The sequence below is a fragment of the Leptopilina heterotoma genome, unplaced genomic scaffold (assembly GCF_015476425.1).
Source record: "Leptopilina heterotoma isolate Lh14 unplaced genomic scaffold, ASM1547642v1 Lhet_89, whole genome shotgun sequence".
Taxonomy (NCBI): domain Eukaryota; kingdom Metazoa; phylum Arthropoda; class Insecta; order Hymenoptera; family Figitidae; genus Leptopilina; species Leptopilina heterotoma.
The window spans coordinates 565958-583601 of record NW_025111192.1 but is presented as its reverse complement, the minus strand read 5'-3'; the positions used below and the strand labels follow the sequence as shown (position 1 = coordinate 583601).

The 17644-nt window shown below is 23.0% G+C and overlaps 2 protein-coding genes across 2 annotated transcripts; one reads left to right on the top strand and one right to left on the bottom strand.

Moving 5' to 3' along the window:
• Nucleotides 1–202: 202 nt before the first annotated feature.
• On the top strand, nt 203–4696 carry LOC122511682 (nucleotide exchange factor SIL1). The gene is made up of 4 exons (XM_043627087.1): nt 203–563; nt 787–1061; nt 3096–3349; nt 3649–4696. The coding sequence occupies exons 1-4, from the start codon at nt 431–433 to the stop codon at nt 4394–4396; spliced, it is 1410 nt and encodes a 469-aa protein (XP_043483022.1). The 5' UTR covers nt 203–430; the 3' UTR covers nt 4397–4696.
• Nucleotides 4697–7319: 2623 nt separating this feature from the next.
• LOC122511684 (zinc transporter ZIP13) lies at nt 7320–16976 on the bottom strand. Its single transcript, XM_043627090.1, has 4 exons — nt 15976–16976; nt 12348–12458; nt 11273–12097; nt 7320–8762 (listed from the first exon to the last, which is right to left on the bottom strand). Exons 1-4 carry the CDS (start codon nt 16187–16189, stop codon nt 8587–8589), a joined length of 1326 nt encoding a protein of 441 aa, XP_043483025.1. The 5' UTR covers nt 16190–16976; the 3' UTR covers nt 7320–8586.
• Nucleotides 16977–17644: the final 668 nt, after the last annotated feature.

Here is a 17644-nt window from a genome sequence, read left to right as displayed (position 1 = left end):
CAATTAAATAAAAAATTTATTCACTTTACGTTTCATTAACAAATTTAAAATTTGACATTGAATGTCATATTCTATTTTTATTTAATGGAAATGTGTCCTACTGCCAGGGGAATGATTCGTGTCAATATCGGTAAAATTCGTAAATTTACTATCGTGATTTACGTATAATTTATATGATAAAAATTTCTCGCTTGCGTGTCGCTATTCGCTTTCACCACGTTTTCAACAATTCATTCTGACTCAATCTTAATGAAACGATATGAAAGCAAAGGAAAAGTCAGTTTTATTTAAACAAAATTTTAATATTCCCTGATGAAAAATTATGTTAATTGTCACATTATTATTCTATTTATGTGTAACAGTAAACGATTGGATTAATTTCGAAGAAATACAATAAGAATAAGTTGGTTGGAAAAATTTTTTAAACAAAATGAATTTTTATTTATATTTATTTTGTTGTTTTTTGTGTTATTTGTGTGTTAATGTTCATGCTGTTGAGAAAATAAGTGAGAAAAATGAAAGTGTATTTATTCCGACGCGAGAATGGCAAATTGTAGAAAAAGGTAACTATTTTTTTAAATAATTTTTATAATTTATACTTAGTTATTTTCTTTTTAATTATTTTCAATTAATTTATTTTCTACTTAATTATTTTCGAATAGATTTTTTTCTATTGAATTATTTTCTAGTAACTTATTTTCTATTTAATTATTATTTTCCGTTTAATTATTTTATTTTAAAATTATTTTCCGTTGAAGACAATAATCAACATGTTTTTATTATTAGGACAACCGATTCCAAAAGGACTTCACATACGACATAATTTTGAGACTGGAAAAACGGAGGCAAAATTAATGGACCCGGATGATAATTCAAAGGAATCCACAGAAAAAACGAATAATCGAGCAAAATCGTTAATTATTCATGCAGATCAGTTGCAGAAGGAAGAGAACGAAAAATTGACGAAAGAATCGGCTAAACCATTTTCGGAAATTCCACTTGAAGAATTAAAATTGAAACTGAAGAATATTAAGTCGGATGAAATGAAACCTTTACAGGATGTGAGTTATTTTTTTAATTTACGATATAATTTCGATTTACTAACTATTAAATAACGTTTGTTTTACCATTTTTCAGAAAATAGAATAATACATTTTTTTAGGAATTAAATTATTTTCATAAATAATAAAACTCACAGCAGAATTTCAATCATTTTTAGTTCAATTTTAATCAAATTTTCTAATAAAAATTTATTTAAAAATGAGTTTCTGTTAAAATTTTAGATAATGAATATTAAAAGTAATATAGCGTGAATTTTAGAAATAATTTAATTTTCACAAGGTTTCAAATTAAAATCTCTGAAAATTTGAATTTTTCATACTTTTAACTAACATTTTTGTAGAATTAATTTTTTTGAAAAAGTTTAATTAAATTTTTTTGGGTTAATTGTTTGAAAGAATTCAATTATTTTTTTATTTTTATAAATATTGTAATAATTATAAATTCAATTATTTAATTATTTTTATAAATAATAAAAATTTCAGAGGAATTCAATGATTTATAATTTTTTTATATATATTTCTTCGCAATAATTAAATTATTCTTGTAAATATTAAAATTCTTTTTAGGAATAAAATTATTTGTTATATTCAATTATTTTCTTAAATAACAATATTTACCACAATAATTCAATTATTTTCATAAAAAATAAAATTCTTTTTAGAAATTCAATTATTTCAAAGAAATTCTTCGAAAGAATTCAATTATCCTTACAAATATCGAAATTGTTCCTAGAAATTCAATAATTTTAATAAATAATAAAATTCTTTGTAAAATTCAATTATTTTCATAAATAATAAAATTCTTTTTAAAAATTCAATTATTTTAAAGAAATTCTTCGAAAGAATTCAATTATTTTCAGGAATTTTAATAAAATTCTTTTGTAAAATTCAATTATTTTCATAAATAATAAAATTCTATTTAGGAATTCAATTTTTTTTCTAAATAGGTAATAAAACTCACAGCAGAGTTTTAATTATTTTAATACAATTTTAATCTTATTTCATTGAAAAATGTAATTATTCTTAAAAATTTTATTAAAATTCGTCGAAAGTTTACAATTATTTAAAAAATTTTTTATAAAATTCTTTATCAAAATTCAATTTTAAGAAATTTTATAAATTTCTTCGCAATAATTTATCTCATACTTTCAACTAACAATTCTGTAGAAATAATTTTTTTGTAAAAGTTAAATTAAATTTTTATTTGAAATTATTTGAAAGAATTCAATTATATTTAAAAGACTTTTAATAAAATTCTACACAATAAATATTTAATTATTTTCGTAAATAATAAAAATTTCAGAGGAATTCAATGATTTACAATTTTTTTAATAAATTTTTTCGCAATTAATTCAATAATTTATTAATTTTTGTATTTAAACAATTGAATTCTTGTAGAATTTTTTATTAAAATTGATTTAAAAATGAATTTTAGTTAAAATTTTAGATAATTAAATTTTCAAAAGGTTTCAAATTAAAATCTTTGAAAATTTGAATTTTATGTTGAAATTATTTGAAGTTTTTATTTTCTAATATATATTTAATTGAAGAATTTCTGTATAATCGAAATTTCGTAAAATTGAATTGTAAACAAATGGATTTGAAAATTCTTAAAAAACTTTTTGAAAAAATTATTAAAAATAATTTATTTAAAGAAGAATTTTAGTTAAAAATTTTAGAAAATATAAAATGATTTTATGAGTCGTTCGTCTTCAATTATTATAAAACATGAAGAAATTGATCACTCCGAGTCGAAGACTCGGAGTGATCGATATCTTCATGTTTTCTAAAAATATTCTTAAAAGTTGTTGAATTTTAATGTTTTGAAAATTTTAATTGCCATGGAAAAATAATAATAATAATTAAATATTTATTCAAAAAAGCAGTTATTGATGTTTTCGAATAATTTTATAATTAAAGAAATTCGTTAATAAATGTAATAGAACATTTTATTGATGTGAGATATTTTTTTTAATCTACAATTGAATTTCGATTTACTAACTATTAATTAATGTTTGTTTTACCATTTTTCAGAAAATAGAAAACATCGAGAAGAAGTTCAAGAGTTACCAAGAATTGAAAAAAGAGTTCGAGGCTCTGAATATGAATATTTCGACAGAAACAGATTTAATGAAAGATTATTTTAATCGTTTTTTAGCGAATAAAGATATTCTTCTTCTAAAGACTCTCGATAAGAAGAAGATTAAGAAAATCGTTGATATTTTGGATGATTTAGAGTACTTAATTCACCAAATTGATAATGCTCAAGTCTTCATTGACATGGGAGGGTAAGAACTTGATCATTTTTAATCAGTTTTATTTTAATTTTATTCAGGTAAATTTTTTTGTGAAATTTCCTTCTTTATTACCTATTTGTTTAATGTTTAATGATTTTTTTAATTAAAATTAAATGTAGGTTTTGATGTAGAATTTAATTTAATTTAATTTAATTTAAAATTAGAATTAGAAATAGAAATTTAGAAATTAAGAATTAATTTAGAAATTAGAATTAGAATTTAATTTTTTGATGCAGAATTTTGTAATGTTTAATTTTTTTATTGTTAATAATTTAATTAATATTTTTCAGCCTCACGAAAATTATAAGTCCCTGTCTGAATTCAACAAGTGACGAAATAAAATCCGAAGCACTGAGACTTTTGGGAGCAACTGCGCAATCAAATCCAAAGGTGCAGGCAAAAGTATTGGAAACTGATTTTATACAAAAGCTTTTACATCTACTATTGACGACTGACAGTAACGAAGTAAAATCCAAATGTCTCTTTGCTCTGAGTTCGATAATTCGTCAATTTCCAATAGCGCAGAAAGTATTTTTCGATCATGGTGGACTCGAAGTATTTGCAAAGTTACTTGACGGCAATCAACTTCAACCGCAAATTAGAGTAATGAATCTAGTCAATGATTTGCTCATCGAGAGAAGGAATATTATCGAATTTACCGACGAGGAAGTACGTCGACAGAGATTGAAAGCATATACAAGCACAAATTTTGAGAAGAAACTTTTAATGCATAATTATTGTTTCGAACTGCTCAAGTTTGCCACTAAAGTCTTTCGTAATATAATTACCGTTGACTTTATCGATCAAGCCGATGAACTCGTTCAGACGGTTGTTGAAAGTCTGATAACACTGAATCCTGTGTGTGAAATTGAATTTATGAAAGAGAGGAAAACAGTACTTTCTTTGATAAATAGAGTATTGGATATGTACAAAAAACGAAGCTTAATGCTCGAGGGGAAAGATGAAACGGATAGTGAACTTATTTTAATTTTGGAAAAACTAAACCTTCTCTTGCAATATTCCCACGATGAATTATGATATAAGGATTGCTTAACGAAAATGGCTTGAATATCTTTTACCAGTACAAAGCTTGTGATTCGCAATTTGCTGTGGCGAGCATTTTTCAACTTCAAGAGAAAAATAAAAAAAAGAAAATAAAATAGAAAGAGGGGAAGACAGAAAACAAAAAAAGAAAGAAGGACAGAAAAAAAGAAGGAAAGAAAGAAAAAAAGAAAAGTAATTTGTAAAAATTTATTTATATGTATATTTATGTAAACAGCATAGTTTTATTAGCTATTTTATATATTACTGTTGAATAAACTGACTGATTAAAGCTAATTTTTTGAGAGATTTCATTTTCCACAAATAAGAGGTTCTGTATTTTAAAACATTGATTTATAGAAGAAGTTTAGTTAAAAACATTTAAAAAAAGAAATTCAATTTTGAAAAAGTTACAAATGACTACAGAAATTCAATTATTTTCAAAAGTAATAAAATTCTTCCCACAAATCCAATTATGTTAAAAGATTTTTTAAAAATTCTCGTCAAAATTTGAATTATAAATAATAAAACTCTTCTCTGAAATTCAATTATTTTCGAAAATTTTGATGAAATTCTTGACAAAATTTCAATTACATTCCAAATATTTTCCTCAATTAAATGATTTTCAATATCTAATATTTTAATCAAATTTCCCAAAAGAATTCAATTATTTTTAAAAGTAATAAAATTCTTCGTAGTAATTAAATTATTATTAAAAAACTTTAACAAATATCTCGTCAAAAATTCAATTATCTTTATAAATAACAAAAGTTTTCACCAAAAATTCAATTATTTTCAAAAATTTAAATAAAATTCTTTACAAAATTTCAATTATTTTCAAAAGTTTTTCGCAATTCAATGATTTTCAATATTTACTATTTTCATAAAATTTAACACAAAATTTAATCATTGAAAAAAATTTGTTGATACAATTCTATGAAAACATTCAATTATTTTTATAAATACAAAACTTTCATTTAGGAATTCAATTATTTTCATCGTAGATATTCAAATATTTTTAGTACAATTTTAAATAAATTCCTCAAAAAATGCAATTATTCTTAAAAATTTTATTCAAACTCTACGAAAGAATTTAATTTTAAGAAACATTCAATTATTAAATAAAATTCGTTGCAATAATTAAATTATTTTATAAATATTTATTAATTTGTCGCAGAAAATCAATTATTTTCAAAATTTTTTAAGAAATTTTTTTAAAATTTTAATAAAATTCTTCAAAAGTATTCAATTATTTTCAAAAGTATTCAATTATTTTCAAAAATTTGTGATAATATTCTTTAATTCAATAAATTTCAGTAAAATTTTAATTAAATTCCTTAAAAGAAATTAATTAATTTTAAAAGTTATTAATCAAATTCTTCATAAAAATTCAATTTTAAGAAACAGTCAACTATTAAATAAATTATTTATTTTTGTATTTAAATAATTGAATTCTCGTAGAATTTTCTCATAAAAATTGATTTAAAAATAAGTTTCAGTCAAAATTTAATGTAATAATTAATATTAAAAGCATTATAGCATGAATTTTAAGAAATAATTGAAGTTTGAAAAGATTTCAAATTAAAATCTTTGAAAATTTGAACTTTTCATACTTTTAACTAACAATTTTGTAGAATTAATTTTTTTGAAACAATTTAATTTAATTTTTTTTTTTGAAATTGTTTGAAAGAATTTAATTACTTAAAATTATCAAGAAAAATTAAAATTATTATTAAAAATTTCATTAAAATTCGTCGAAAGAATACAATTATTTTAAAATTTGTTGATAAAATTGTTTATAAGAATTCAACTTTAAGAAATATTCAAATATTCAATAAATTATTAATTTTTGTATTTAAAGAATTGAATGATTCAATTATTTTCATAAATATTAAAAATTATCGCAGATTTTCAATTACTTTTAATACAATTTTAATCCAATTTCAAGAAAAATTAAAATTATTATTAAAAATTTTTATTAAAATTCGTCGAAAGAATCCAATTATTTGAAAATTTGTTGATAAAATTCTTTATAAGAATTTAATTTTAAGAAATCATTTATTTATTCAATAAATTGTTTTTTTGTATTTAAAAAAATTAAATTCTAGTAGAATCTTCTAATAAAAATTAATTTAAAAATTAATTTCAGTTAAAGTTTTAGATAATAATTGAATATTAAAACCATTAGAGCGTGAATTTTTAGAAATAATTGAATTTTGAAAAGGTTTTAAATGAAAATCTATGAAAATTTGAATTTTTCATACTTCTAACTAACAATTCTGTGGAATTAATTTTTTTAAAAAAGTTTAATTGAATTTTTTAAAAATTATTTGAAGTTTTATTTTCTAATATCAATTTAAATGAAGAATTTCCGTATAATTGAATTTTCTTAAAATTGAATTGTAAACAAATTAATTTGAAAATTTTCAAAAATTATTAAAAATAATTGATTTAAAGAACAATTTAAGTTAAAAATTCTAGAAATTAATAATTGAATTAAAATGATTAAAATAATTTTGAAGATGTTATTAGTAACAATATTCTTATAATTTAAAAAATATAAAATAATGACTTTATGAGTCGGTCATCTGTAATTATTATAAAACACGAAGAAATTGATTTCTGCGTGTTTTATAATAATATTCTTATTAGTTGTCGAATTTGAAATTTTTGAAAATCCTAATTTTTTTTGGAAAAGTAGTAATAATTAACTATTTATTTAAAAAAGAAGTTATTGATGTTTTTGAATAACTTTATAATAAAAAAAATTTGTAAATAAATGTAATGAAACATTTTTGTTGAGTATCAAATTATTTTTAGTATGAATCAGAATATTTTTTTAGGATCAGAGAAAAAGTCAAAATTGTGTCAGGAAATCAGGGAAAACTTAAATTTTTATGGTAAAATTGATAAACATAAATAATGTGGAATAATGACGTTTATTTACAGTCATCGCCGGTTATATATATAAGTATACAAGATAGTAATAATAAACTATATTATGAAATTCCTTGATTAATCAAATAATGAAAAATATATTTATACTAAATATTACGAAACCAGTAAGTGTTTAATATTTAATTTGAATATCAAAGAATTTCTTATAACGTACTTTTAGAAAAAATATGATAAACAAAATGTTTCTATTATTATATAATTAACAAAATTGTGGAACTTTATGTTTTAATCACTGGATTAATAACAAGACTTCTTTTTCTAAACATAAACCACATCTGTCATTTTAGTTATACGGTATTAGAGCACTAAATTTTGTCAATTTTTCGGCTCGATTTCAAAATCAAAATTAAATCACAAAAGTCAAAATATTTATGAATTGAAAAGACTGCTGATTTTTAAAAAAAGAAATAACATCGCTTTACTATTTGATCAAAAAATTTTTCTCTTCAATATAGTATTTAATATTATTCAATAACAATGTGATTTTTTATAAACAGATTTAAAACAGATCGTAGAACAGTGAAAGGCTCCTAGCTTCTATAATATGTACGGTATATATTGAATTATTTTAAAAAAATATATTAAGTTCGATCCAATTTTGTTCGCCCTCGGACAATTATTTATCGAGGCTGTATTTGCGAACCAACTATCATAGAATATTTACAGCTTTAGGAGAATTAAAAAAATATGCATGTATAATACTGGAAAAATCTACGTATACATACATTAATTTTTAATAACATTCATCTTCCCTGTGCGCGCCAAAAACTGACTTTTCCTTGCAAATCATTTTTTTATTTTGACAAATAGCTTAAAAAGTGGAAGCCGCTGACATTATCTTTGGGACTGTATTCTTTTTTCATTTTGAGTTGCTTTCATTGTAGAAGCAGCAAATACTGGCCTTGTTTAATAAATTTATAACAGGTAATTTCGTTCCTACCCAAGACTTTTTATCTTGACGTGTAAAAATAAATCTAAAACTATAATAATCTATCGCCAAATGCGCATAATTTCAATTAAATTGCTTCCTAAGAGTACCCTGATTTTTTTCGCTACGTTTGTCTTAACGTTTAGAAATTAAAAAAAAATTGTTTTCATTCCGAAATAGAATCTTCTACAAAAAAGTTTTCTAGCACAGGGTACTATTATCACTTGTCGCCCAACAAATTTATATTTAAGTAGAAAATTACAAATTTCAATTGAAAAAAAAAAAAAAAAAATATTTACATTTAGTCGCAAAATATAGTCAAAAACGCCATAATTGTTATACCAGCAAGCAGAGCGCCCAACTGCTTTAAAGATTCTTTGGGATTTGTTTCCTTGAGCAACTCTGGCAAAACTGACACTAGACCAATGTGCAAAAAGCCTCCCGCTGTGAATGGAAGAATCCAACTTGTTCTTGACTCTAAAAAAGAGAAAAGTAAAAAATTAGCAATTATTTACTCTTTACCCCTTTTTAAACACTAAAAATTTTTTTTGCCAAAAATTACCGTAAAACCTTTTATAAAAGTAAAAGAATTATTAAAATATTATTACTCTAACTTCTTCGAAATTATTTTCATCATTTAAATTCAATTATTATTATACTATTTTCTTGAATTTTTAACTAAAATTCTTCTCTTTAAATTTTTGTTTTTTGATTATCTATTTTTAATAATTTTTAAAAAAGATTTTCGAGAATTTTCAAATGCATCTGTTCACAATTCAATTTTACGGAAATTTTGATTATTCGGAAATTCTTCAATTAAAAATATGTTTGAAAATAAAAACTTGAAATAATTAAAAAAAAATACGCAATTACACTTTCTCTAAAAAATTAATTCCACATAATTGTGGAAATGAAAATATGAATAATTCAGATTTTCAAAGATTTTAATTTGAAATCTTTTCAAAATTCAATTATTTCTACAAAAAGTTCACGCTTTAATGCTTTTAATATTTCTTTCTTATTCTTTATTAACTTATTTTTTAATATTCCTTTCTTATAATTTAAATATTCAAAAATTTAAATTCTAACCTTTTTAAAATTCAACAACTTATAAGAATATTGTTATAAAACATAAAGAAATCGATCACTCCGAGTCTTCGACTCGGAACAATCATTATCTTCATGTTTTATAATAATTAAAGATGATTAATTTTAAAATTCAATTATTTAAATACAAAAATAAATAATTTATTTATTAATTGAATTTTTATGAAGAAATTTGATTAATAATTTTTGAAAATAATTAATTTCTTTTAATTGAATTGAATTTTTACTGAAATTTATTGAATTAAAGAATTTTATCACAAATTTTTGAAAATAATTAACTTTTGAAGAATTTTATTAAAATTTTTAAGAATAATTGCATTTAATGAAGAATTTATTTAAAATTGTACTAAAAATATTTGGAATTCTGTGATGAAAATACCTAATTGAATTCCTAAAAGAAATATTATTGAAAATAATTGAAATTTTGCAAAGAATTTTATTTAATTTTTTGAAAATAATTGAATTTTTGGTAAAAACTTTTGCTACTTATTAAGATAATTGAATTCTTGACAAGATATTCGTTAAAATTTTTGAAAATAATTAAATTTAAACAAAGAATTTTATCACTTTTGAAAATAATTAATTTCTTTTCAGGAATTTAATTAAAATTTTACTAAAAATTTATTGAATTAAAGAATTTTATCACAAATTTTTAAAAGTAATAGGAAATTTTTGAATAATTTTATTAAAATTTAAAAAAAATTTGAAAATAGTTGATTTTTTGCGACAAATTAAAAGTTATTTGTGAAAATAATTGAATTTTGCAAAGAATTAATTATTTAAATATAAAAATAAATAATTTATTTAATAGTTGAATGTTTCTTAAAGTTGAATTTTTATGAAGAATTTGATTATTAACTTTTAAAAATAATTAATTTATTATAAGGAATTTAATTAAAATTTTACTGAAATTTATTGAATTAAAGAATTTTATCACAAATTTTTGAAAATAATTGAAAACTTTTTAAGACTTTTATTAAAATTTAAACAAAATTTCTTAAAAATGTTTGAAAATAATTGATTTTTTGTGACAAATTAATAGTTATTTATAAAATAATTGAATTATTGCAACGAATTTTATTATTTTATTGAATAATTGAATGTTTCTTAAAATTGAATTCTATCGTAGAGTTTTAATAAAGTTTTTAAGAATAATTGCATTTTTCGAGGAATATATTTAAAATTGAATCAAAAATATTTGAAATTCTGCGATGAAAATAATTGAATTCCTTAAAGAAATATTATTGAAAATAATTCAATGTTTTTATAGAATTGTAGCAACAAAATTTTTTTCAATGATTAAATTTTGTGATAAATTTTATGAAAATAGTAAATATTTAAAATCATTGAATTGCGAAAAACTTTTGAAAATAATTGAAATTTCGCAAAGTATTTTATTTAAAGTTTTGAAAAATAATTGAATTTTTGGTGAAAATTTTTGCTTTTTGTAAAGATAATTGAATTCTGGACGAGATATTCATTAAAATTTTTGAAAATAATTAAATTTCTACGAAGAATTTTATCACTTTTGAAAATAATTGAATATTCTTGTAGTGAATATTGTTATTTATGAAAATAATTGATTTTTGGTAAGAATTTTATTAAAATTCCTAAAAATAATTGAATTTCAGTGAAGAATTTTGTTGTTTATGAAAATAATTGCGTTAAAATTTTTTAAATAATTAAATATTAGAAAATTCATTCTTGTCAGAAATAGAAAAATGTTTTGAAGGCTTTGTATTAGAATTAGTGGTAGTTTCATAGTTTATGAGGCAAACAAAAAAGTCACAAAAAATTCTGAATCTTCTTATGAATTCTAAAAATTTAATTTTTTCAGTACTTTTAATAAAAATCCCTGACTTCCCTGATTATTAACTTACCAACACCATTCCCACTGCAAAGAACAGCAACCATAGCACCGAAAATTCCGCCACTGGCGGTGAGTAATTGTGCTTTTGCCGCGTCCCACCTACTGAAACCACTTCTCAATAAAATCGCAAAATCTCCAACTTCATGCGGTATTTCATGAACAAGAATTGCAAATGTCGTTAGGGCACCTAATCGAAAAGATATCAAAAATGAACCACCAACTGCCAGGCCATGTGTAAAATTATCAATGCAATTCGCCATTAGATTCAAATATCCAGAAATATGTTTAGGCTTCTCCGTTTTCTCCACCAATTGAATATCATCCTTCTTGTATTTCGCCACCGAATCAAATCCATTTGAGCACTTTGAATTGAGGGGTCCATAGCCATTAGTGTAAAATCCATTATTCAAAATATCACTGCAATTTTTAAATCCATTTTTCTTTACAATATTTGAAACAATCTCGTCCTTCGGATATACTAGAACTCCGTTCTTTGGCGAATTCTTGTAACCGTTGAGAACTTTGTTGAAATTTAATTTTAATTCAACGACTGTAGGTGGTTCTTGTTTTCCATTTCGAGCGCATAATTTTGTTAGAATGTCATTTTCAGAGGACATGAGGAAATTGTTGTTCTCGAATTCCTTGAGTGTGGCTTTTTTAAATAGATGTTCGTCTGTTGATGTTGTTAGTTTAGTTTCAGTTTTTTGTTCATCCTCCTCTTCAGAATTCTTTTCACCCTCGTCGATAAACATTTTCTCGGCAACAATGAAGACGAGAAAACCAGATAGTACCCAAAGTCCACATGTCATTGGTAGTTGACTGTTGTTACTGTGAGCTGAAATCAGAAATTTTGTTTGGTAAATTAAATTAGATTAAATCGATTAAATAAATAGAAAAATATTAAATGAATAGAATCTATATAAAAAATTTAAATTAATCTAAAAACGTCAAACAGCGTCAATCTCGAAGGTTTATACAACAAAATAGAGTATTTGATGGAAAATTAATTTCTCTTTGTGATTTTACACTTTTTAGAAAATATTTATTTAATTATTTGAGATGAATTAAATTAAAAGTATAATTACCTTGCGTAAGAGTTTTACTGGCCCACGCTTCTGGCAAAAGATGTAAAAAAACATCTCCCAGCAAACCTCCAACAGCAAAACTTAAAAGTAATTTAAGCGTACATGCGCCTGCTGTAACAAAAACGAATGCAATTTATTATTTTTCTGTCCCTAAAATAAGACAATCTGTAAAAAGTTTCATTAAATTAAAATTATATTTTTTAAATTCTACCAGGAATTATTTTGCCAGGTGTTAATAACATTCATCTTGTGTTATTATAAAATAAATTATGAAATTTATCATTCAGCTCGAACTAATTTAAACAGAAAATAATAATTATTGTTATTAAAAATAATAATTATTGTTATAAAAAATAATAACTATTGTTATTAAAAATAATTATTGTTATTAATTTTTTGAAAATAATCATTCTTTTTAGTCTTTTAAAAATAATAATATATAATCTTTCAAGACAATAAATTTAGCATTTCTAACAAAAAATATTATTAAACAAAAATAAAAAAATATTTTTCACTAATTTAATAAATTAAACTTGTTTTGTTTAATTCTTTTGCATTTTTAATATTTTATGTAAAAATATTTTCCTTGTTTCTTTTATCGAGTCAATTAATAATTATTTTATTACAAAAAAAAGATAAAATAAAATAAAACAAAAGGAGAAAAAATAAAACAAAGAGAGAAAAAATTCGAAAAAAGCAAAAGGGGAAAAAATAAAATAAAACAAAAGGCGAAAAGAAATTAGAATAATTTTACAAAAATGATCCTTTCTTGATATTCTTCTAAAGAATATTAATAAGAAATGCTATTCTTTTATAATGGTACACATGAAGTTTATTAACACTTGTAAAGAATATTTCCTGTTCATATTATATCTATAGTATGAATGAAATGAATTTATTTTTATATTACACTTCGGAATTTAAGCCTACAAATTTTAATGGTTTCTATAGTGCATTAAAAATAGTTTAGTGCAAAAAATTTTCAATATCGCATATTTTATCAGTGAATATTATATTTTTTTGCTTATATTATTATTTGTTTCTACAACAATGCAAATGCAAACAAGTTTATCGCACTTGTGCGGTTTGCATTAACTGAATATATTAAAAAAATAATTTTAAAAAAGTTTTAAACAAATTTTGAGGTTTTCCTGGTTTTCCTTTAGAATGACGTGTTTTTACTTCGCTTTTTTTTTAGTCCGAAGAAAATACCGATTGATATTTGTATATTAAATTTAAATTCGTAATGTTTACTTACAAATTTTAATTATTTACGTACAAATAAATAAAGTTACAAATTTATTTATTTACAAGTAAATAAAATTGTAAATAAATATATTGAATTTAAATTTATTTGTACAAATTTAAATTCAAATAAAAAGGATATTTTGATATTAATTATTTCCGAAATTTTAGTAATAAATTGCAATTTATTTTCATAGAAATAGAAAATGTAGTTTTATAGTTTTCTACTTAATTTTATCTTTTCTCAAGTGAACTAAGAAAATAATAATTATAGTCACCAACACAACTTTGATATTGCCAATTGAATTATCTGTTTCGTACGAGTGTTTAAGATAAAACTTGATTTTGTGATAGCAAGAAAAAAATGTAAAACAAGAATGCGAAGAATTGTCTTTTAACTTCTTTCTTAAAGATAAATCTTGAGTAGTTCAGAATAAAGATAAGAGTGTACGCTTGAAAACATCAAGCATTTCAATTATAATTTAGACCTAAAAATCGCGTCACTTTTTGAAATTTTAATTTATTTATATTAAAATTCAATTTTTCTATTTTTTACCTTGTTTACTAAACGTAAAATAATTATTTTTTCGGAAATAGGTTATATTATGTTAGGGGTGGTTCATAAACTACGTCACACTCCTAGGGGAAAGGAAAAAATTTTTTATTTGTTAATAAAAAAAGAGTTAAAAATTAGTCCAAAATATTGTGACGTATTTTTTAAACTGTATTTATTATTAGACCGGTGAAAACTTAGAATACAGGTTTCAATAAAATTGTGATATACAACGATTTAGTACTAATTATTTCAGGGAAATATATTTTCTAAAATAAATTCTCTACAATCAAATTTAAAAACTCGCGCCATTAAAGTATCGTTCACAAGCTCAAATCTGATTGGTCGAAAAATTGCCTTTGCACTTATGGGACACTGCGCAGACTCACATGAAAAGTTCAGTTCTTGTCGTTTGCTCAAACGATTCAAATGTGTTTTTCTATCAAATAAAAAATAGTATTTACAAAGTAAAAACGTTACATACTAAAGTGAAAATAAGTAATTAGCAAGTAAAGTGTTCAAACAACTGATTAAACCATGAGAAACTTGGAGACAGATGAAAATTCGGAATCATTTGGACGTCGTTATAGACAGGTACATTTTGAGGTTATGTTCATGTAGCGGGTAGCGGTAAATATTTTTGTTGCATTATTTATTATCTTTTAGAAATTATTGTGTCAAAATGCATTCATATTCTTTGAAAAAAGTCATCAATCACAAAGCGTATCCCTAATTCGATAAAAATCACATGACGCATAGTTTTTATTTGCACATATAAAAGTGCATCGATATTTGTCAACAATGACGGCGGATTATCGGAAAGATTTAAAAAGAATCTGTGTCTGTCTGTTCTGTTGATATTGCAAATATTTAATTTAATAAATTTATTAAATCAATAAACATGTTAATGTTTTCATTTTAAAATAATATTTGCAGTTATTTAATATATTTTTTATTCTCTTAATTTTCATCATTTTCATTAAAAATGAAAAATTCTGTTTATCTATAAATTTCTTATTTTTTACTTCGTATTTTAAATCCTTTATTTTCTCGCAGTTAATGCATAATATTTAAAATTAGTCATGAGTTCAAAGTTTAGAAAGTCAGTCAGTGGAAATGAATTTGCAGTAGTGATAAAAGATAACAAAATCATTTTATGGAATATTAATAAATATTCTTTAGTCTCCATGTTGTCATTACAGGAAATGAAGGTATCTTGTAAAGAGCTTTGTTTTATAATTATGCTTCATTATTGTTTATTAATGTTCGACATTCATTGCATAAACTGATAACAGGAAAGTGTTAGAACGAAAATATTTGTTTTTTCAAGACAATAGAAGTTCGTTAAAAAAAAAATTTAGAAATTGGAAATTGTTTCTATTTTTATTTTTGCATCTATTTTTCTTTTAATTGATGCAAAATTTTCCGGCTGATGTAAATCTGTTCGAGATGATGCTAGATCTGAATTTGCATTGTAAATAGGAAAAATAAGATTGAGATAATTGATAATTTTGAAATTTGTATTTCTAATCAATTTTTTATTGCAAGGCGAGATATGAATGTGCTATTAATGCACACTTGACGCGAGTCAAAAACCTCATTTGAATTTAAAAATACCCTTGTTTCGAAATAGATACAAAACCCTTAAGCTAGACAAGAAAATTGTTTTTTTTTTTTTTTGACCAAAAATACATTTTCGTATTTCTAATTCGATCATTTCTTTCTGAATTAAATTTTTTTTTGACAGTGGCAAAATTTTTGCTTTGTTGAAACTTTTTTCTACAGTGGCCTAATTTTTGTGAATTATATAATAATTGATTAAAGAATTACCTCCATTTTTTAAATTTGTGCCCGCCTCAATGGGGATGATTAAGAGGGGAAGAATTCCTGAAAGACCGACCATGAAACTTCCTATTAAGGAAAAAAACCAGGGTTGATACTCAAAATAATCCATAGCAACGTTCCATGTTGCCCAATAATCCTCAATGAAATTGTCGTGCAATATTCCTGGATTTGTACAGTTCCCCACACATGCAGATGACATCTTTACTGTCTTGATTTGCAACAAAGATTACTCACTGACCTCGGCAAATTTTCGCCGAGATCTTTCTTTAAATTCTTTTTAAACTTCGCCCCAAGTATTTTGCCTTTCGAATTTTTTTTCACGATTTTTTCAAAATAACGAATTTAGAGAACCAAATTGAAATCCTGGTAAATTCCAATTACTGTAAAGTAGCATAGGTATTATACTCTTTCTATGAAAATGTCACGTGTTATCTAGATCTCCAGTCGTGATCATTTATCAATCACTTTGATACATAAAGAAAGGAAAAGTGAAAATAACATCAAAGGTTATAGAGATGATGCATTGGGTTTAAAGTGTCGTTGACTTTTTGTTACTCTAGATACTGTTTTTAAGGGAAAATTCTCCAAGATTTATTCGAAAGTTGTGGGTGGTGTTAATTATATACGAAAATTGGTTGTCTCGTGGAATTATCGTTTCATTACACACAAAAATACTGTGTCTTTCCGACAACACACTCGACGACCGACTAGTTTACACTGAAACTGAGTACGGACGCTCGAAGTTAAGCCGTCGGCTACAATCGATTTGGATCTGCTATTATTTCATCCCGCATTGATGCGAGATAACCGATTAAATTGGCAGTGTCTCTGCCCAGCCAGGTTTATATGGTTCACACAAACACTTTTCAAAGTAAGATAAGCGCGCAACGTAACCTTACTTCCTCGGACACTATCTTTACACTTCCCGACGTTGTGAATGTGCTCCTTGCTTGCTGAACAGTTTACGATGACTAAATGCGCAATAGTTAAATGCGCATGCTTTTATAGTTTGCCTTTAGTTCTGCGCAGCAAATGCAAAGACGAAGATGAAAATTGAAAGAGAGAAAGAAGGAAAAAGAGATTTTCCAAGAACTGAAAATCATTCAGTTATTTCATGATTGTTGTACAATTTTTAGAGACAATTTTCTTTCATTCCATTCATTATCATTCGTTGTTATTAATTGTTATTAAAATCCATTATTATTATTATTATTACTATTATTATTAATTATTAAAATTCATTATTATTATTCATTATTATTGTTTATTAAAACTATTATTCATTATTAGTTAGTATTTTTGTAATCTTTCGAAAATCTTTTGCTAATTTCCGAAAATATTTGCGGCAATCTTTTATTTTTCTTTGCAAAATTTCGGAATGTGTAATTCTTTTTTTTTTGTACTTTGAAGTCGTAATTTGAAGTTTGAAAATTATTATAGAAAGGGAATAATTTAAATGTGGCAGACAAAGTGAATCGATAAAACTAATGTCATATGACACATAATTTGCAATGTTAACTATATTATATATGCAATTATAAACGCATCAGACATACAATAGATTAGAACAAAAGAAATATTGACGTAGGAGATAATTGATAAATCTCTTTATATTTTATAAATTTCTTCATTATAGTTTTCTTTGCAAGAGTGA